We start from the raw sequence: 20,867 nt of genomic DNA, 5'->3' as shown, positions 1-20,867 counted from the left end.
AAATGTCGGAATAAAACTACAAGAAGCGTGTGCTTTTAATATTAATCATATTATAAGCTCAAGAAATTACGAACTTGCATATATCAATCATCACAATGTTTCTTGTTAAATTCATTCTTTTTCAAAAAAGGAGGAAAGCCCCCAGGTCTTTTGCATGGACTGATGCACACAACAATAAATTTCTTATTAAATTCTAATATAATTTTCTAAAATAATTCAAGTAACATGCACATGCTGGGAGCAAAGACTTGGAAAAATCTTTTTAAATATAATGCAATATTTTTGTAAGAACATAAAGAATTCCCATGTATGCAAAACAAAATACCATGAGAGTAATTAATTATGAGATAATGCATACAATTAATAGCACATAAATATGCGAGTGATTAAGAGAGGTACGACATATCTCCATAATCAATGGATAAGCAATAAAAGCTACCCCGTCCACTCCAAAATAAGTATCATCGTTTTAATTCAAATTTGAACTCAAACCACGACACTTATTTTAAGACGTATGAGTAGATTAAAAATTTCAGATGGTTTGCATGAGAAATAGCCCAATTAGTTTGTGCTTTTTAGTATGGATCATGGACTATAGAACTTACGCTCCCTCCGTCACTTGAGCTAAAACCACGACATTTATTTTGAAACAGAGAGAGTAGTTTGTACAACAACAAGGAAAAGGGGATACGCCTAACGAGCAATGACCAAAGAATGGTTAAAAGCTCACATGTTGAACACATGTAGCTTTTCCAATTTTGGCCACTACTTGTAAATTAAAGATAAGATACTTCCAAATTAAGTAGTAGGAAAAATTATCTTGAAAATTACTTTATCTGTACTTTGATTAGATGCCATAGATATATTGTGGAGAACAAATTAATGATCAAATTTGCATTTTGATGATCTCAAGCATTTCGAAGCAACCGAAGAAAGATTGACAACAATTAATTGGTTGCCAACTTTAATAAACAATTAAATATTGAAAATAATTAATCGGTTAATTGTCATGTTTAATAAAAGTACTTGCATATGATCAAGGAATACCAATATGTAGTACGTAATTTATTAGAACCTATGCATTTTACTAGGAATATTGTAGTATGAATAAATGATCAAAGTTGCATCTTAGGTATATCTATAATTTTATATTAGACACTTCTAAATTAAAATAGGCGGATTTATTCTGAGAAGTACTTATCCAAGACTTGGTTTTATTAGTTCCCATGTATATTTTAGCTGACCACAAATTAATGATCAAATTTCTACTTATCTATCTCAGAGATTTCATCATTTCGAAGGAGCCGAAGAATTTTTTTCAATAATCAAATTAGAATATTAATTGCCGCGTTTCAGGGTTAGCACTCACTAGTCCACCACCAACCGAAGGAGGCCCTCCGGTATCCTCCAAATGCTAACGTCCTGCCTACCCGCCTCTCTCTCTCTCTCTCTCTGTCCCATTTCCTCCTCGATCTCTTCTCTTCTTCCTACGAAAAGCTCGAAGCTTTTCGCAATTGCAACGACTATTAATGGCTGCCGTTCTAAACTAATCACGGCGGCCATTACTGGCTCCCGACGGCGTAGTTAATCCCCCCATAAACACCGTCGCCTCCCGCTCTAATCCTTCGCCTCCCGCCGCTGGTGGTAGCAGCAGTGGTCGTGGTACTAGGTGGCGGTTAGGTGGAGGTGAGAGAGGCGAGGGCGTAGGGGTCGGGAGAAAGAAGCGGTGCGTGCGGCGGGGGAGGGGGTGGGGAGATGGTCGTGGCGGTGGCGGCGGCGCGGCGGAGGCGGGTGTGGCGGTGGGCCATGCGGGCGGTGGCCAGCGCGGTGATGTGGACGGCGGTCCTGCAGCTGGCGTCCATCACCGGCCTCTGGCGCCCCAGGGTCTTCGCGGACTGCTGGGGCGGCTCCGGCTCCGGGGGCGCCTCGGCCGGCCTGGCCGCGCTCGCCGGCGAGGACCGGGTCGCCGCGCGGCTCTCCCCTCCGGCGCTCGTGCCCAGGAGTAAGTGCTCTCTTCTTCTTCCTCCTCTTCCTCTTGCTCCCTTCCCTTCCGTGGAATTTAGTCCGCGCGATCTGGGCGAGCTGGTGGTTCCCGGATTTGGGCGGAGCTCGAGTCAAACGCGGCAGTTTGGTGGTCAACGGCGCCGTCTCTCCCGGCGATTCGGCTCGATTGCAAGCTCGAAATGGCGACTCTGAGGCCAATTTTGTGCAATCTTGGGATCTCCAGGTTGCATTGGGGCTGCAACTGCAAACGTTCTGAATTTGCGGTCGCTTCTTAGTAGACGCTGTTCTGAACCTGGACCTGAATGTGTGTTCATACCTCAATCTTCATTTCCTTTCCTGTGCTGCTCATATTCTATCTTGAGAGCTGATTTGAGCATGACATCACTGGAACATCCGATCGTGAGGCCCTCTCGATGTGCCGAGCTAGCTCCGGCCTCTGATTAAGATGAACCTTTGCTGCTTTATGTTGCTAAAAATTAACAAATGATACAGAGTATTTCGCAACACGCAAGCAACATCCATCCAGTGATGCATTTTTATTTATTTATAATGGAAGCTTTTATTACCTCCATCATTGTTCATTGATGCATACAGCCTCACTGACATCGTTTGTTACAAAGTCACCAAACAATGACATTTGACATATCTTGTTGTCTCAGTCCTTTTGTTGGCACTGCCGTATTGGTGCTGATTAGGGTCTTGTTTTTTTATGCAGGAGTCTATAGAAGCAATGGCTATCTGCTAGTGACTTGCAACGGAGGCCTTAATCAAATGCGAGCCGGGGTTTGTACCTTAGCTAGAATAGATTATTTTTTGCTCCGTAGTTTGGGTACATGCCGCGATTGTAATTTTCTTATGAAATGGTGTGCTGCAGATATGTGATATGGTGACCATAGCACGCCGTCTGAATCTAACATTAGTGCTCCCTGAACTGGATAAAAGGTCTTTCTGGGCTGATCCAAGGTATAATTTTCCATATAACATTGTTTCTATGACATCAAACACGAGCTGTTTGTCCAAAATTACTTCTGGAAACATGTAAACATGTGCTATTATCTTGTGCTATTGTAAATGTCATTCATCCCCTTATCTCAAGAGTAAAATAGGATCTTTTTTCGTGTTAAATATGTTCATGATTGTTTGTTGATTAATTACAAAATAAGTTTGTTATTTTGACTTTGCAGTGATTTTGGAGATATATTTGATGTGAACCACTTCATTAATTCGTTAAGAGACGAACTAAAAATTGTCAAAGCACTACCATTGAAACTCCAGCTAAAAACTAGGAGAAGACTTTATTCGATGCCTCCTATCAGCTGGTCAAACGATACGTATTACCTAAAGCGGGTAAATAATGTCTGTCTTACTGCACGCTGCATTTAGCAGTGATAAAAAAGTTAGGAAATCTCATTAATCATGTGGACCTGAAAGCTTCTCTGCTGCAGGTATTACCTCTTGCAAGGAAGCACAAGGTGATCCATTTCAATAAAACGGATGCCCGGCTATCAAACAATGGCATTCCTGTCCATCTCCAAATGCTGCGCTGCCGTGTCAACTTTGAGGCTCTGAGATTCACTCCACAGATTGAGGCCCTCGGCAGAAAACTTATCTCCACCCTTCAGCGAAGTGGGGAATTTGTTGTGCTTCACTTGCGTTATGAAATGGACATGCTCTCATTTTCAGGCTGCACGCATGGCTGTTCTGATAAAGAAACCGAGGAGCTGACCAGAATGAGGTTCGTATTTTGCATTACTACTTGGTGTTATAGATGTGCTGCTTCAGTAGGGACCAACTGATCACGTATGAACTATAGATATGCATATCCATGGTGGAAAGAAAAGGAAATCGATTCTGAATCCAAGAGGCTTCAGGGACTTTGCCCCCTCACACCTGAGGAAATTGCTCTAGTGCTTAAAGCTCTAGGATTTTCAAAGGATACGTTGATATATATTGCCTCTGGTGAAATCTATGGTGGTGAAAGACGGTTGGCTGCTCTTAAGGCTGCCTATCCGAATTTGGTGAGTGCTTCTTCCTTTTACTATTTTCATTTACAATGTTCTCTGAGACAAGTGTTCATTTTCTCAGCTTTGTCTAATAATAGGTTAGAAAGGAAAAACTGTTATCTTCCGATGAATTGTGGCCATTCCAGAACCATTCGACCCAGATGGCAGCACTGGACTACATGGTTTCGATAGCAAGCAATGTTTTCATCCCCAGTTATGATGGAAATATGGCAAGAGTTGTCGAAGGTCACCGCAGGTTGGCTTCTCCGTAATATGTCATTAATGTTTACATTAGTTAAGAGATGTTTGAGTTTGTGTGCTCTTTTGATTATTAGAAACAAACATAAGTTGGTCTACTTTCTAATGGCAACAGAACTACTTTGGGGCTATGCTGATGAACCTTTTGGCTGTTCCGTTTTAGGTATAGTGGCTTTCGCAAGACCATCTTATTGGACAGGACAAAACTTGTTGAACTTTTGGATCATTTCCAAGGAGGTTCATTGTCCTGGGATGAATTCTCTGCTGCTGTAAAGGAGGCGCACCAGTATCGCATGGGCCAACCCACAGACAGAAGAGCCATCCCTGGCCGGCCCAAGGAAGAGGACTATTTCTATGCTAATCCCCAAGAATGCGTCGGTTCCAGTTCCATGGGGAGATTAAGAGATGTTTCCTGATGATACCCGGAAAAGCATTGCAAATGAGTATTGATGCTGACCTGATAGCATAGCGTTAACCCGGTGACACCATGACTTTGTACAGCTGACCCAAGTTCCTCCTGCTTACTACTGATTATTCACTTTAGGTACAAGCAGACCTACACGTCGAGTGTCTATAACCAGATTCCATAACAGAATAAAGCTGAGGAAGAAATTCAAGGCATCCGAGTTCGGAGAGAAGAGACGCCACATGAGCAGCCATTCTGCTCTGCTCGATTGCCACTTTCAGTTATTGTTGTATTTCATTTTCTTTTATCCAAAAAAAGAAAAATCCGTTTCATTTCACTCTCCATGCCCCCTTCTCTTTGTTTAGGGCTCTGACTCTTATCATGGGTATGTCAAAGTTCATGAGTGTTAATTTTGACTATGAGGAGTTTTCTTCCAATGTTCTTTTGTACTGGTTACCAAAGCCATTATGAAATTTCAGGTCATACAGAAAATGTTCTGATAAACATTAACCTGGAGCTGGAGGGGCTCCAAGATAAGATGATCCATTTTATTTCTTTCCAACAACTGGGTCATTGAGTGTGTTATTACTTTGTTGAACTGTATGCAAACTTCGCCAATGTGGCTGTTGTCCTTGCTTCTGGGTATCTGACCTGCAACCGTGAAGGAATCAGCTGACCTGCAACTGCAAAGGAACCAGCTGATCTCATGCATATCTATCTTTTTTGTTCCTCTGAAATCCCTAGATAAGTGGTGCAATCCAATGCCGTGTTTCGTCCGTGCAAGTTTTGGACTTTGGTGATGTGTCCTAGAGATTTTGTTTAGTGTAAGCGGCTGCACAAACATGTTGGCATGGAGATCATCTTGTGCTTGGTTTGAAAAGAAAATGCTCTAGAATCGTTTGGTATTTTCTGTGAACAAGTCTGAACTTGGTTTCCTCTTTTTAGTGTCTGTTTAAATCTTTCACTACTTTTACGGCTAAATTTTCAACGGTAGACTATAAGGTAAGCACAACACGGCATAGTTCATCGCGCCAGGATCTCTCGATGATCGCTGCTAGGTTTTCCACTTCTTATATGTCCTTGCTTATAAAACATCTGACGACGTGCTGTAACAAAATCAACAAGTCTTCAGCGGGGGAGATAAATAAGTCTAGTATACATCAAATGCTGACTTAAAACAGATGAATTTCAAACAGATTTGCTAGTACTTGTTTGATGAGAATTAACAAAGTCTTATCTAACTCCTATGCTATTTCATTTTTACGTGGAGATTCGTGAGAACCTTTTTTTTATGCTTGATTGATTTTTTTATAACAATGTCAGTTAGATGAGACTTATTTAATTCAAATATGTGTTATGAACGTAAGTGGTATTTGCTACAAGAAGATTGTATGACCATGAAATGTTTTTCCAGCTTGTTCATAAAAAATACTGCATCGTTGTTGACAATAAGAGATGAAAATGATGAATAAAGTTGGTGGGTAAGATCATTGCTATTTTCATTTGAAGAAAGCAAGAACAAAAATGAAAACAATGCAAGGGCCCAACCGGGTTCGAACCGGTGACCTATTGATCTGCAGTCAATTGCTCTACCACTGAGCTATGGACCCCTTTTGCTTAAAACATTTTTGTTTCCACTTTCGATTCATCCTCCACGCCCCCTTCTCTTTGTTTAGGGCACTGACTCTGATCGTGGGTAAGTCGAAGTTCACGAGTGTTAATATTTTTTACGAGTAGTTTCCTCTGATGTTTTTCTTGTACTAGTCACCGAAGCCATTACGAAATTTCAGCTCACACGGAATGACAAACATTACTTGTTATGGATTAGGGTCAAACCCTCAAAGATAATACTATGATTAATTGATTTTACTTTCTTTCCAGCAACTGATTCATGGGGGTGTATTCTTGTTTTATTGAACAGCTCATATGAATATAAGCGAACGCCGATGCTGTGGCTGCTGTACTATAAGAGAGCACATCCTTCTGCACATTGACCAATCAGCTGAACTTATGTGCAGCTTATTTTTTGTTCTTCTGAAATCCCTAGGCCAGTGTATTCCAGTCTAGTCTTTTCTTCCGGCTTTGGTATCGTCGCAGTCATTTTCTGCTAGATATCTGATTTGAATTAATGAGTGTAACTCAAAGTCTTCCGACACTGACAGGAAGATAAAGAAACATCATGCTCTTATGTTTCTTTATCTTCCTGCCCTGCGAGGAACCTTCATAATCAAAATTTGGTGCTTTAGAGATCTTAGGAGCAACTGAACTTGTGCTGAAGCCATTTCATCATGCAGGTGCTAATGAAAAAAAAAAAGTTAAATGTTCTACGATCAGAACTAGATTTCAACTCGCCCAACCTAGATATCTCTACCTTCAGCTCGATTGTTGCACAATTCATTAATTTTTTTGGTTCGGAGTCTAGAACTATTTTTCTTGGAGTTTTTTTTTTTTGCAGGGGAAAAGTGCTAGATTTTGCAAGGGCCCAACCGGGTTCGAACCGGTGACCTATTGATCCGCAGTCAATTGCTCTACCACGGAGTTGACTCACATTGCACATGTTCTAATATACTCCAAAAAGGTTCCTCGCAAGTGGATTTTCAATAATGATTGAAGCATGTTTTGAATGCATATTGTAGAGAATGATTTGGTGCATCGATAATTGATTGATCGTGCACTAGACACATATATATAGGTACAAGGGGTGCGACCGGTATCTTGTCTCCTAAGATACACGTACATACAGAGGGAATCAGATACTACAGGTATTGCATACAGAACCCGGACCTACGTACATGTACACATGTTCAACACCCCCCCGCAGTCGAAGCGTCGCCGGTGACACAAAGACTGGACCGAAAGCCCTCGAAAGTCGAGGTGGGTAGTCCCTTCGTCATCACATCGGCGAACTGCTGATCGGTGGGCACATGGAGAACACGAACACGACCAAGTGCGACGTGCTCCCGGACGAAGTGGATGTCGAGCTCAATGTGCTTCGTCCGTCGGTGATGGACAGGGTTGGTAGCGAGGTACACTGCGGAGACGTTATCACAGTAGACGAGCGTCACCTTGGTGACCTCACATAGCAACTCCTGAAGTAGCTGTCGTAGCCAGGAACACTCCGCGACGGCGTTAGCCACGGCCCGATACTCGGCCTCGGCGCTCGATCGTGAGACCGTGGGTTGTCGTTTAGACGACCACGAAATCAGAGAGGGTCCGAGGTAGACGCAGTAGCCGAAAGTGGAGCGTCGAGTGTCGGGACACCCAGCCCAGTTGGCGTCGGAGTAGGCGACAAGGCTGGTGTCTGGCGAGGCCGTCAGGGTGAGACCCACGGCTGTGGTGCCACGTATGTACCGAAGTATACGTTTCACGAGAGCCCAATGGGTGTCACGAGGAGCATGCATGTGAAGGCACACCTGCTGGACAGCATACTGAATGTCCGGACGCGTCAGTGTGAGGTACTGAAGCGCACCGACGATGGAGCGGTAGAAGGGAGCGTCGGACGCCGGAGAGCCCTCGACGGCGGACACCTTAGCCTTCGTATCGACAGGCGTGGAAGCAGGCTTGCAGTTAAGCATGCCCGCTCGCTCCAGAAGCTCGTAGGCGTACTTCTGCTGGTGCAGGAAGAAGCCAGTAGCTCGGCGCACTACCTCAATGCTGAGGAAGTAGTGGAGAGCCCCCAAGTCCTTGAGGGCGAACTCTGTGCCGAGGCGAGCTGTGATCTGCTGAAGAAGCGCTGGCGAGGACGCAGCCAGGATGATGTCGTCGACGTACAGTAGGAGATACGCGGTGGCGGGGCCCTGGTGGTAGACAAACAGGGAGGCATCGGACCGTGTGGACCGGAACCCCTGTTGCTGAAGGAAGGCCGCGATCCGCTGGTACTAGGCCCGAGGTGCCTGCTTCAACCGGTAGAGAGAACGGGAGAGCAAGCACACGTGGTCCGGATAGTCGGTGTCGACGAAACCAGTCGGCTGCTGACAGAACACCTGCTCGTCGAGATGGCCATGCAAGAAAGCATTAGACACATCGAGCTGGTGGACAGGCCAAGCGCGAGAAACAGCAAGCTGGAGAACAGCGTGAATCGTGCCCGGTTTAACGACCGGGGCGAAGGTGTCGGTGAAGTCCACGCCGGCGCGCTGGCGAAAGCCGCGCACCACCCAACGCGCCTTGTAGCGCTCGAGAGAACCGTCGGGGCGAGTCTTGTGGCGGAAGACCCACTTGCCAGTGATGACATTGGCACGGGGTGGCCGCGAGACAAGCTGCCACGTACGATTGCGCTGCAGGGCGTCAAACTCCTCACGCATCGCAGCTAGCCAGTTCGGATCCCGAAGGGCTGCGCGAGCGGAGGTGGGGAGCGGGGACGGCGTCGAGGTAGCAGTCCGAGCCCGAGTGACCACACCGGTGAGGGGTGCGGCCGCGGCGACGGGAGCCGACGAGGGAGCCATGGCGACGGGGGGCCCCGGCGGGGGCGACCAAGGAGGCCGCTGCGTCGGGGGCCGCTGCAGGGGCCGCAATGCCAGGGGCCGCCGGCGCGGGGAGCGCGGGCAGGGCCGAACCCGGGGCGCAGCTGGGTGGTCCACCAGAAGACTCCGAAGGTGATGGTACATGCTGAAACGGGAACACGAGCTCATCAAAATACACATGCCGCGAAGTGAAAACGCGGTGGGAGACTGGATCATAGCACCGGTAACCTTTGGTGTTGGGAGGATAGCCAAGGAAGATGCAAGGGAGTGAACGGGGCGCGAGTTTGTGAGGAGCAGTGGACGCGGTGCTAGGATAACAGAGACACCCGAAAATGCGAAGACCATCATAAGATGGAACCGCACCGAAGAGGAGCTGGTGAGGGGTGTAGTTCCAGCGGGAACGACAGGGGCGAATGTTAATGAGGAGGCTAGCGGTCACGAGCGCATCCGCCCAGAACCGAGCATGCACGTAGGAGTGGAAGAGCAACGTGCGGACACAGTCATTAAGCGTGCGAAGGACGCGCTCGGCGCGACCATTCTGCTGAGACGTGTAGGGGCAGGTGAGGCGGAAGATGGTGCCGTGGGACGCAAGTAAATTGCGGACGGCAACGTTGTCAAACTCCTTGCCGTTGTCAGTTTGCAAGGCGAGAATGGGACGACCGAACTGTATGGTGACATATGAATAAAAAGCGGTGAGTGTGGCAAGAGCGTCGGACTTGCAACGGAGAGGGAAGGTCCACACATAATGAGTAAAATTATCCAATATCACCAAATAGTATAAATAGCCCGTGTTGCTAGCAACCGGGGACGTCCAAACATCACTATGCAATAACTGAAACGGAAAGGTGGAAATGTTTGTAGACTTGCTAAAGGGAAGACGAACGTGCTTGCCAAGACGGCAAGCCTCACAAGTGTGATCGTCGACCTTATTACATGAGAAGGAAAAACTCTGAAGAATCTGACGCATAATGGTGGAGTTGGGATGACCGAGACAGGCATGCCAAAGATCGACACTGGTGGCGAAGGCGGCGGGGCGACGGGTGGTGGTGGCGCCGGAGGGATGCACTGGATAAAGCTCGTCCGGGCTATCACATCGGTGGAGCACCATCCGTGTACGGGCGTCCTTCACAGAAAAACCGATATCGTCAAATTCAACAGTTATAGGATTCTCACGAGCAAGGCGACGAACGGAAACAAGATTAGTGACTAAGTCAGGAGACACAAGAACATTAGACATATGCATAGGAGTGGAAGTAGAAGGAAAAGACATATGACCGACGTGAGTAATGGGTAGGGAGGAACCGTTACCAACGGTGATATGGGTGGGAGTATGAACGGGAGTGGCAGATGTGAGGTTACCGGGATGAGCAGTCATGTGAGCAGTGGCGCCCGAGTCCATGTACCAGTCACCACCGCCACCATAGGAGCTCGGTGACGGGGCGGAGTGCAGTGCAGCGAGCAAGGCCGGGTCCCACGGCGGCGGCACCTGAGGAGGGTAGCACCCTCCGTAGGCCGGCGCGGGAGCAGCCCCCGCGCGGCGGCGGCGCCATAGGCCGGCGTGGACCCGTAGGCGGGCGCCGGCGGGGGGGGGGGGGGCACCATAGCCGCTGTAGGGAGCGGCGTTCTGCGCGGCGAAGAGGGCCTGGTGACCCGCCGGGCGGGGCCCAAGGATGCCCGGAGCCGAAGCCCGAGGGACCGGCATGGAGTACGCGTGGACGACGCCGGTCCACGGGTTGGTGCCGTACGTCCATGGGGGAGTCACCTGCTGCTGCTGCTGACGAGGCCCCCCCGGCGCCTGTTGCTGCTTGCGGCCGCCCCCGCGGCGGTTGCCGCGGCGCCCGCCACCCGGCTGCTGGGGGGCAGCGGGAGGGGCGGGAGGCGCGGGCGGGAGGGGGAAGTACCCCAGAGGCGCTGGTGGCGGCGGCTGCTGGCGCGGCGCGGGTGGGGCGGTCGGTGGAGGGGCGCCGCGGGAGGTGCCGGCGGCGAGGGCGTGGTGCTGCACACGCTTCTTGACCCCCTTCATCCGGCGCTCCTCCAACCTCAAGTACGCCACAAACTTGGGGAAGGAGGGCTCCGGCATCAAGGTGAGGTTAGAGGCGGCGTTGCCGAAGTCCTCGTTGAGGCCGGCCGTGAGCGTGCTGAGGAGGAGGTCGTCGTCCACCTTGGCTCCAATGTCACGGAGCTCATCCGCCAACGTCTTCAGGCGGCGGCAGTAGTCATCAATGGACTGTTCATCCTGGTGACAGTCAAAAAATTCCTGCTGCAAAAAAACGCGGCGCTGAAGCTTGTTGTCGGTGAAGAGGCCGTTCAGCTTGACCCACAGGGCGCGGGCGTCGTCGCCGGCGCTCACGACGGTGTGGAACAAGTCCTTGGAGATGGTGGTGAAGAACCACCGGATGATCGTGGCGTCGATCGCGGTCCACTCGGCGTCGTCCACCATGGCGCGAGAGTCCACGGTGCCATCCACGTGATCCACGAGATTGTTCTCGCGGAAGAGCAGCGTGAAGTACGTCTTCCACGCGAAGTACGTGAAGTTGGAGGCGTCGAGGATCACGGGGACGCGTGCATGAACGTTGATGTCGTGGATCTCGGCAGGGTCGACGGCGAAGGGGTTGGAGTAGGTGGAGGCGTTGGATGACATGGCGAGGAGATCGTGGGGAGGGAGGCGGCGGGAGGTAGGCGGCGCGGCGGGAAGGGGCGGCGCGGCATGGAGGGGAAGGCGCGCGGTGGGAAGGCGGCGCGCGGGGAGGAGGGGTGGTGGCGGCGGCGGCGGCGGTGGCGGCGGTGGCGGCGGCCCGAGGCGGCGGCTAGGGTTAGCGGAAGCTGGAAGATCGACTTGCGATAAATACCATGTAGAGAATGATTTGGTGCATCGATAATTGATTGATCGTGCACTAGGCACATATATATAGGTGCAAGGGGTGCGACCGGTACATACAGAGGGAGACAAATACTACAGGTACTGTATACAGAACCCGGACCTACGTACATGTACACATGTTCAACACATATTAAGGAGCCGCGGGCCAAAAGAATGAACGCATGACCATATCATGTTCATTTGAAGAATTGAGACAAAAAACAAGAGATACTCTACAAAAAGAAGATCATTATCATGTCTATTTGAAGAAGCGAGAGTTATCAAAATAAATAAAAGAAGAGAAACAAAAATAAGGGCCCAACAGGGTTCGAACCAGTGACCTATTGATCTGCAGTCAATTGCTCTACCACTGAGCTATGGACCCAATTTGTTAAAATTAATTAATTACTTATTAGTAATTGTGAAGTTCTCAACGATAGTATGATTGATTTTACTTCTTTGCAGCAACTAATTCCTGGAATGTATTCTTCTTTTACTGAACAGTGTGCGTATAAGCAAACGCCGATGTTCTGGTTGCTGTCCTTGCTCTACACATTGACCTGCAATTAGTACAAACGTATCAGCTGATCTCGTGTAACTTTTCTTTTGGTTAATCTGAAATCCCTATCTGAGTGGGTGGCACAGTGCGGTGGCAGTATTGTCCCAGTCATTTTCTGCTAGAGATTTGGTTTGATGTAGTCTCGGTGGACCAAACTTGTTCACCTGGGCATCATTCTGTGTTTGGTCGGAAAACTTGGAGAGATGTTTTCTTTTGGATTAGGTACAAAACTAAAGGAGTACTAAGGGCTCCTTTGATTCAATAGAATTTTTTTTAAAAATCTGGAGGAATTTAACACTTAGATTTTTTTTCAAACGGAGGTCGTTTGATTCGCAGAATTGGACTCCTTAGCAATTTTTCCATAGGTTTGGAGAAAATTTTCTATCCACTCAAACCTTGGTAGAATTCCTTTGTTTTCCATGTGCTATCATCTAACATTCTTTCATCCATATTCCTGTAGTTTTGTTATCCTGTAGGATACAAGAGGATATGACACCCTATTTCTTCATTTTGAGATTCCTGTGAATCAAAGAGGCCCTAGTTGCAGAGTTTGGTTTTGTGCGTTCCTTTTGGAACCTCCCTCGTATGGCAAGGGTGCTCGTGCAATTCATTGAAGATAGGCAAAGTTCGATCAGCTTATAAGGAAAACCGAGTCGAAACACTTACAAAACACGGCTTATTCAAGAAAGACATACCAAGACCCTCACATCGAGCGATGGATCTAACAAAGACTAGGGTCGGAGCACTGTAGGCACACTGTTAGTATTTTAACTTTTTTTGCGAGTGAATGCTTAACTTTATTGCCTCAACAATTACACTAGGATATTCCGCCAAAAAAGCAATTACACTAGGATAGCTGTCAAAGTCATAATGTTGTTGGAGTCATTCAACGCTGATAAAAGAAGCACAAGAACATGACCAACGTTGGTCAATACCTAGTGATAAGAAATCTCACAACCAAAGAAACTTGTGCTAAAACAAGTATAGAATACTACATGGGCTACGGGAAAATGGCTAGACTCGGTTCTCTTACTAGAACCAGGTTCCAACTTATGCCCGCCCGTAGATGCTCCTACCATTGGCTTAATCGCCGCATAATTATTTTCTTAGACATGAATCTACTCCATCCGTTCCTAAATATAAGTCTTTTTAGATATTTCAATATGTACTACATACGGATATATATAGACATAGTTTAGAGTGTATTTTCACTCATTTTGCTGCATGCATCGATTGATGCAGAGGCCGGGGTCTTAACCTCCTTTTTTTAAAAAAAAGTCATTTTGCTCCGTATATAGTTCATATTGAAATATCTAAAAAGACTTATATTTAGGAATGAAGGTAGTAGTATTTATTTTTTACTGAACTTACATTGCTCGTGCTCTAATTGACCGGATTTCTAATAACGAATTAAGCGTGTTTCAGATGCATTTTGAAGTGAAACTTCAAAGAAAAATAGAAAACAAGATATATTCTACGAAAAGAATACTACATGACCATATAATGTTTATTTAAAGAAGTGAGATTAGAACAAAAAATAAATTAAGCGTGTTTCAAAATGCATTTTGGATTCCACTTTAAACAAAAAATAAAATATACTCCTATATTCTACAAAAAAAGTACCACATGACCATATAATGTTTATGTGATAAAAATAAAATGAGAATTAGGGAGGGCCCAACCGGGTTCGAACCGATGACCTATTGATCTGCAGTCAATTGCTCTACCACTGAGCTATGGACCCAATTTGATTAAAAAAGTTCAATTATAAACATATTAGCTGACCTTGTGAGATTGTGTGTGCGCCGCATGGGGAGGGGGGGGGGGGGGGGTGTGTGCACGCGCGTGCGTTTTTTCTATTTTTAAGTCTGCTCTAGAGGATCTCGATTTATTATTAAAAAAGAAAGAGAGTTTTCTCGGTTAATTTACGGAAAATCGTTACAACATGCCCCCAAGATAGGGCATTCCGACTGACCTGGCTACCGACCCACACACACCGCTGAAAAGAGAGACACTGTCGAGGATGCCTACAAGGTGTCATCATCGTCACCTCTCCCTGAGCAAGCCACTCCGATTTTATCGGAGACAACCAACCAAGAGCCAAAAAAATATGACTAGCAGAGTCACAATGCAGTTCCAATCTCCGTAATTTTTGGAGGTCGTTCCAAATCGAGCCCACAAACCTTCAAATTTGAAGGTTAGGAGTGCTAATATGGAGCAAGCTCCAAACCCAACCGGCCACGAGGAAGGAAACTTTCATACCGTTCTTCCCCTCCCTTTCGTGCCCATACCAATGTTGTGGCTGTGTTTTTCACCCATAAATGCGCCCTCTAACACCTACTCTCTGCCATTTCTCTTCCCAACTATGCATTAATGGCGCCCGTTCCTGCGGGCGCGCCCGCCAGCTATACGATGCCTCTCCCTCCACCACTCCACTCTGCTCAATGGCTCATCGCAAGCCCATTGCCACACACATCAAGCAGGAGCAGGTGTACGACTAAGTTGTTCGATGGGCCTGTTCGGGAACGTAGTAATTTCAAATATTTCCTACGCACGCGTAAGATCATGGTGATGCATAGCAACGAGAGGGGAGAGTGTGTCCATGTACCCTCGTAGACCGAAAGCGGAAGCGTTAGCACAACACGGTTGATGTAGTCGTACGTCTTCACGATCCGACCGATCAAGTACCGAACGCACGTCACCTCCGAGTTCAGCACACGTTCAACTCGATGACGTCCCTCGAACTCCGATCCAGCCGAGCTTTGAGGGAGAGTTCCGTCGGCACGACGGCGTGGTGACGATGATGATGTTCTACCGACGCAGGGCTTCGCCTAAGCACCGCTACGATATGACGCAGGTGGATTATGGTGGAGGGGGGCACCGCACACGGCTAAAAGATCAATGATCAATTGTTGTGTCTCCAAGGGGTGCCCCCTCCCCGTATATAAAGGAGTGGAGGAGGGGAGGGCCCGGCCATCTCTATGGCGCGCCCTAGGAGGAGTCCTACTCCCACCGGGAGTAGGATTCCCCCCTTCCAAGTAGTAGGGGTAGGAGTCAAGGAAAGGGGAGAGAGAAGAGAAGGAAGGAGGGGGCGCAGCCCCTCCCCTAGTCCAATTCGGACTAGACCTTGGGGGGCGCGCAGCCTCTCCTCTCTCTTTCCCCTAAAGCCCAATAAGGCTCATATACTCCCCGGCGAATTCCCGTAACTCTCCGGTACTCCGAAAAATATCCGAATCACTCGGAACCTTTCCGAGTCCGAATATAGTCGTCCAATATATCGATCTTTACGTCTCAACCATTTCGAGACTCCTCGTCATGTCCCCGATCTCATCCGGGACTCCGAACTACCTTCGGTACATCAAAACACATAAACTCATAATATAACCGTCATCGAACTTTAAGCGTGCTGACCCTACGGGTTCGAGAACAATGTAGAAATGACCGAGACACGTCTCCGGTCAATAACCAATAGCGGAACCTGGATGCTCATATTGGCTCCCACATATTCCACGAAGATCTTTATCGGTCAAACCGCATAATAACATACGTTGTTCCCTTTGTCATTGGTATGTTACTTGCCCGAGATTCGATCGTCGGTATCTCAATACCTAGTTCAATCTCGTTACCGGCAAGTCTCTTTACTCGTTCCGTAATACATCATCCCGCAACTAACTCATTAGTTACAATGCTTGCAAGGCTTATAGTGATGTGCATTACTGAGTGGGCCCAGATATACCTCTCCGACAATCGGAGTGACAAATCCTAATCTCGAAATACGCCAACCCAACAAGTACCTTTCGAAGACACATGTAGAGCACCTTTATAATCACCCAGTTACGTTGTGACGTTTGGTAGCACACAAAGTGTTCCTCCGGTAAACGGGAGTTGCATAATCTCATAGTCATAGGAACATGTATAAGTCATGAAGAAAGCAATAGCAACATACTAAACGATCAAGTGCTAAGCTAACGGAATGGGTCAAGTCAATCACATCATTCTCCTAATGATGTGATCCCGTTAATCAAATGACAACGCATGTCTATGGTTAGGAAACATAACCATCTTTAATTAACGAGCTAGTCAAGTAGAGGCATACTAGTGACACTCTGTTTGTTTATGTATTCACACATGTATTATGTTTCCGGTTAATACAATTCTAGCATGAATAATAAACATTTATCATGATATAAGGAAATAAATAATAACTTTATTATTGCCTCTAGGGCATATCTCCTTCAGTCTCCCACTTGCACTAGAGTCAATAATCTAGTTCACATCACCATGTGATTTAATACCAATAGTTCACATCACCATGTGATTAACACCCATAGTTCACATCGTCATGTGACCTACACCCAAAGGGTTTACTAGAGTCAATAATCTAGTTCACATCGCTATGTGATTAACACCCAAAGAGTACTAAGGTGTGATCATGCTTTTCTTGTGAGAGAAGTTTAGTCAATGGGTCTGCCACATTCAGATCCGTCTGTATTTTGCTAATTTCTATGTCAACAATGCTCTGCACAGAGCTACTCTAGCTAATTGCTCCCACTTTCAATATGTATCCAGATTGAGACTTAGAGTCATCTGGATCAGTGTCAAAATTTGCATCGACGTAACCCTTTACGACGAACCTTTTTGTCACCTCCATAATCGAGAAACATATCGTTATTCCACTAAGGATAATTTTGACCGCTGTCCAGTGATCTACTCCGAGATCACTATTGTACTCCCTTGCCAAAATCAGTGTAGGGTATACAATAGATGTGGCACATAGCATGGCATACTTTATAGAACCTATGGCCAAGGCATAGGGAATGACTTTCATTCTCTTTCTATCTTCTGCCGTGGTCGGGCTTTGAGTCTTACTCAATTTCACACCTTGTAACACAGGCAAGAACTCTTTCTTTGACTGTTCCATTTTGAACTACTTCAAAATCTTGTCAAGGTATGTACTCATTGAAAAACTTATCAAGCGTCTTGATCTATCTCTATAGATCTTGATGCTCAATATGTAAGCAGCTTCACCGAGGTCTTTCTTTGAAAAACTCCTTTCAAACACTCCTTTATGCTTTGCAGAATAGTTCTACATTATTTCCGGTCAACAATATGTCATTCACATATACTTATCAGAAATGCTGTAGTGCTCTCACTCACTTTCTTGTAAGTACAGGCTTCACCGCAAGTCTGTATAAAACTATATGCTTTGATCAACTTATCAAAGCGTATATGCCAACTCCGAGATGCTTGCACTAGTCCATAGATGGATCGCTATCTTGCATATTTTGTTAGCACCTTTAGGATTGACAAAACCTTCCGGTTGCATCATATACAACTCTTCTTTAATAAATTCATTAAGGAATGCAGTTTTGTTTATCCATTTGCCAGATTTCATAAAATGCGGCAATTGCTAACATGATTCGGACAGACTTAAGCATAGATACGAGTGAGAAACTCTCATCGTAGTCAACACCTTGAACTTGTTGAAAACCTTTTGTGACAATTCTAGCTTTGTAGATAGTAACACTACTATCAGCGTCTATCTTCCTCTTGAAGATCCATTTAATCTCAATGGCTCGCCGATCATTGGGCAAGTCAATTAAAGTCCATACTTTGTTCTCATACATGGATCTCATATCAGATTTCATGGCCTCAAGCCATTTCGCGGAATCTGGGCTCATCATCGCTTCCTTATAGTTCGTAGGTTCGTCATGGTCAAGTAACATGACCTCCAGAACAGGATTACCGTATCACTCTGGTGCGGATCTCACTCTGGTTTACCTACGAGGTTCGGTAGTAACCTGATCTGAAGTTACATGATCATCATCATTAGCTTCCTCACTAATTGGTGTAGTAGTCATAGGAACAAATTTCTGTGATGAACTACTTTCCAATAAGGGAGCAGGTACAGTTACCTCATCAAGTTCTACTTTCCTCCCACTCACTTCTTTCGAGAGAAACTCCTTCTCTAGAAAGGACCCATTCTCAGCAATGAATATCTTGCCTTCGGATCTGTGATAGAAGGTGTACCCAACATTTCTTTTGGGTATCCTATGAAGACGCACTTCTCCGATTTGGGTTCGAGCTTATCAGGTTGAAACTTTTTCACATAAGCATTGCAACCTCAAACTTTTAAGAAACGACAGCTTAGGTTTCTTGCCAAACCATAGTTCATACGGTGTCGTCTCAACGGATTTAGATAGTGCCCTATTTAACGTGAATGTAGCTGTCTCTAATGCATAACCCCAAAACGATAGTGGTAAATCGGTAAGAGACATCATAGATCGTATCATATCTAATAAAGTATGGTTATGACGTTCGGACACACCATTACACTGTGGTGTTCCAGGTGGCGTGAGTAGTGAGACTATTTCACATTGTTTTAACTGAAAGCCAAACTCGTAACTCAAATATTTTACCTCTGCAATCATATCGTAGAAACTTTTATTTTCTTGTTACGATGATTCTCCACTTCCCTCTGAAATTCTTTGAACTTTTCAAATGTTTCAGACTTGTGTTTCATCAAGTAGATATACCCATATCTGCTCAAATCATCTATGAAGGTCAGAAAATAACGATACCCGCCGCGAGCCTCAACACTCATCGGATTGCATACATCAGTATGTATTATTTCCAATAAGTCAGTTGCTTGCTCCATTGTTCCGGAGAACAGAGTCTTAGTCATCTTGCCCATGAGGCATGGTTCACAAGCATCAAGTGATTCCAAAAGTCCACCAGCATGGAGTTTCTTCATGCGCTTTACACCATTATGACCTAAACGGCAGTGCCACAAATAAGTTGCACTATCATTATTAACTTTGCATATTTTGGCTTCAATATTATGAAAATGTGTATCACTACGATCGAGATCCAATAAACCATTTTCATTGGGTGTATAACCATAGAAGGTTTTATTCATGTAAACAGAACAACAATTATTCTCTAACTTACATGAATAACCGTATTGAAATAAACATGATCCAATCATATTTATGCTCAACGCAAACACTAAATAACATTTATGTTAGGTTCAACACTAATCCCGAAAGTATAGGGAGTGTGCGATGATGATCATATCAATCTTGGAACCACTTCCAATACACATCGTCACTTCACCCTTAACTAGTCTCTGTTCATTCTGCAACTCCTGTTTCGAGTTACTACTCTTAGCAACTGAACCAGTATCAAATACCGAGGGGTTGCTATAAACACTAGTAAAATACACATCAATAACATGTATATCAAATATAGCTTTGTTCACTTTGCCATCCTTCTTATCCACCAAATACTTGGGGCAGTTCCGCTTCCAGTGACCATGTTGGAAATATGCCCTAGAGGCAATAATAAATGGTTATTATTATATTTCTTTGATCATGGTAATTGTCTATTATTCATGCTATAATTGTATTGTCCGGAAATCGTAATACATGTGTGAATACATAGACCACAACGTGTCCCTAGTAAGCCTCTAGTTGACTAGCTCGTTGATCAACAGATAGTCATGGTTTCCTGACTATGGACATTGGATGTCATTGATAACGGGATCACATCATTAGGAGAATGATGTGATGGACAGGACCCAATCCTAAGCATAGCATAAAAGATCGTGTAGTTTCGTTTGCTAGAGCTTTTCCAATGTCAAGTATCTTTTCCTTAGACCATGAGATCGTGCAACTCCCGGATACCATAGGAGTGCTTTGGGTGTGCCAAACGTCACAACGTAACTGGGTGACTATAAAGGTGCACTACGGGTATCTCCGAAAGTGTCTGTTGGGTTGGCACGGATCGAGACTGGGATTTGTCACTCCGTGTGACGGAGAGGTATCTCTGGGCCCACTCGGTAATGCATCATCATAATGAGCTCAATGTGACTAAGGCGTTAGTCACGGGATCATGCATTGCGGTACGAGTAAAGAGACTTGCCGGTAACGAGATTGAACAAGGTATTGGGATACCGACGATCGAATCTCGGGCAAGTAACATACCGATTGACAAAGGGTATTGCATACGGGATTGATTGAATCCTCGACACCGTGGTTCATCCGATGAGATCATCGTGGAACATGTGGGAGCCAACATGGGTATCCAGATCCCGCTGTTGGTTATTGACCGGAGAGGCGTCTCGGTCATGTCTGCATGTCTCCCGAACCCGTAGGGTCTACACACTTAAGGTTCGGTGACGCTAGGGTTGTAGAGATATGTGTATGCGGAAACCCGAAAGTTGTTCGGAGTCCCGGATGAGATCCCAGACGTCACGAGAGGTTCCGGAATGGTCCGGAGGTGAAGAATTATATATAGGAAGTCAAGTTTCGGCCAC

At 46.0% G+C, this 20,867-nt stretch overlaps 1 protein-coding gene and 3 non-coding genes across 4 annotated transcripts; 1 reads left to right on the top strand and 3 right to left on the bottom strand.

Annotated features, from left to right (window-relative positions):
- The first annotated feature begins 1,399 nt into the window (after nt 1-1,399).
- Nucleotides 1,400-5,175, top strand: LOC109756938 (rhamnogalacturonan I rhamnosyltransferase 1). Its single transcript, XM_020315777.4, has 8 exons — nt 1,400-2,002; nt 2,720-2,787; nt 2,879-2,967; nt 3,189-3,351; nt 3,450-3,739; nt 3,818-4,022; nt 4,106-4,263; nt 4,429-5,175. The coding sequence occupies exons 1-8, from the start codon at nt 1,756-1,758 to the stop codon at nt 4,679-4,681; spliced, it is 1,473 nt and encodes a 490-aa protein (XP_020171366.1). The 5' UTR covers nt 1,400-1,755; the 3' UTR covers nt 4,682-5,175.
- Nucleotides 5,176-6,209: 1,034 nt separating this feature from the next.
- Nucleotides 6,210-6,281, bottom strand: TRNAC-GCA (transfer RNA cysteine (anticodon GCA)). The gene has a single exon. It is a non-coding gene; the product is annotated as a tRNA-Cys (tRNA).
- Nucleotides 6,282-12,304: 6,023 nt separating this feature from the next.
- On the bottom strand, nt 12,305-12,376 carry TRNAC-GCA (transfer RNA cysteine (anticodon GCA)). Its single transcript has one exon. It is a non-coding gene; the product is annotated as a tRNA-Cys (tRNA).
- A 1,846-nt stretch (nt 12,377-14,222) lies between these two features.
- TRNAC-GCA (transfer RNA cysteine (anticodon GCA)) lies at nt 14,223-14,294 on the bottom strand. Its single transcript has one exon. It is a non-coding gene; the product is annotated as a tRNA-Cys (tRNA).
- Nucleotides 14,295-20,867: the final 6,573 nt, after the last annotated feature.

The sequence above is a fragment of the Aegilops tauschii genome, chromosome 3, assembly GCF_002575655.3.
Source record: "Aegilops tauschii subsp. strangulata cultivar AL8/78 chromosome 3, Aet v6.0, whole genome shotgun sequence".
NCBI lineage: Eukaryota > Viridiplantae > Streptophyta > Magnoliopsida > Poales > Poaceae > Aegilops > Aegilops tauschii.
This window is presented reverse-complemented; position numbering and strand designations above follow the sequence as displayed.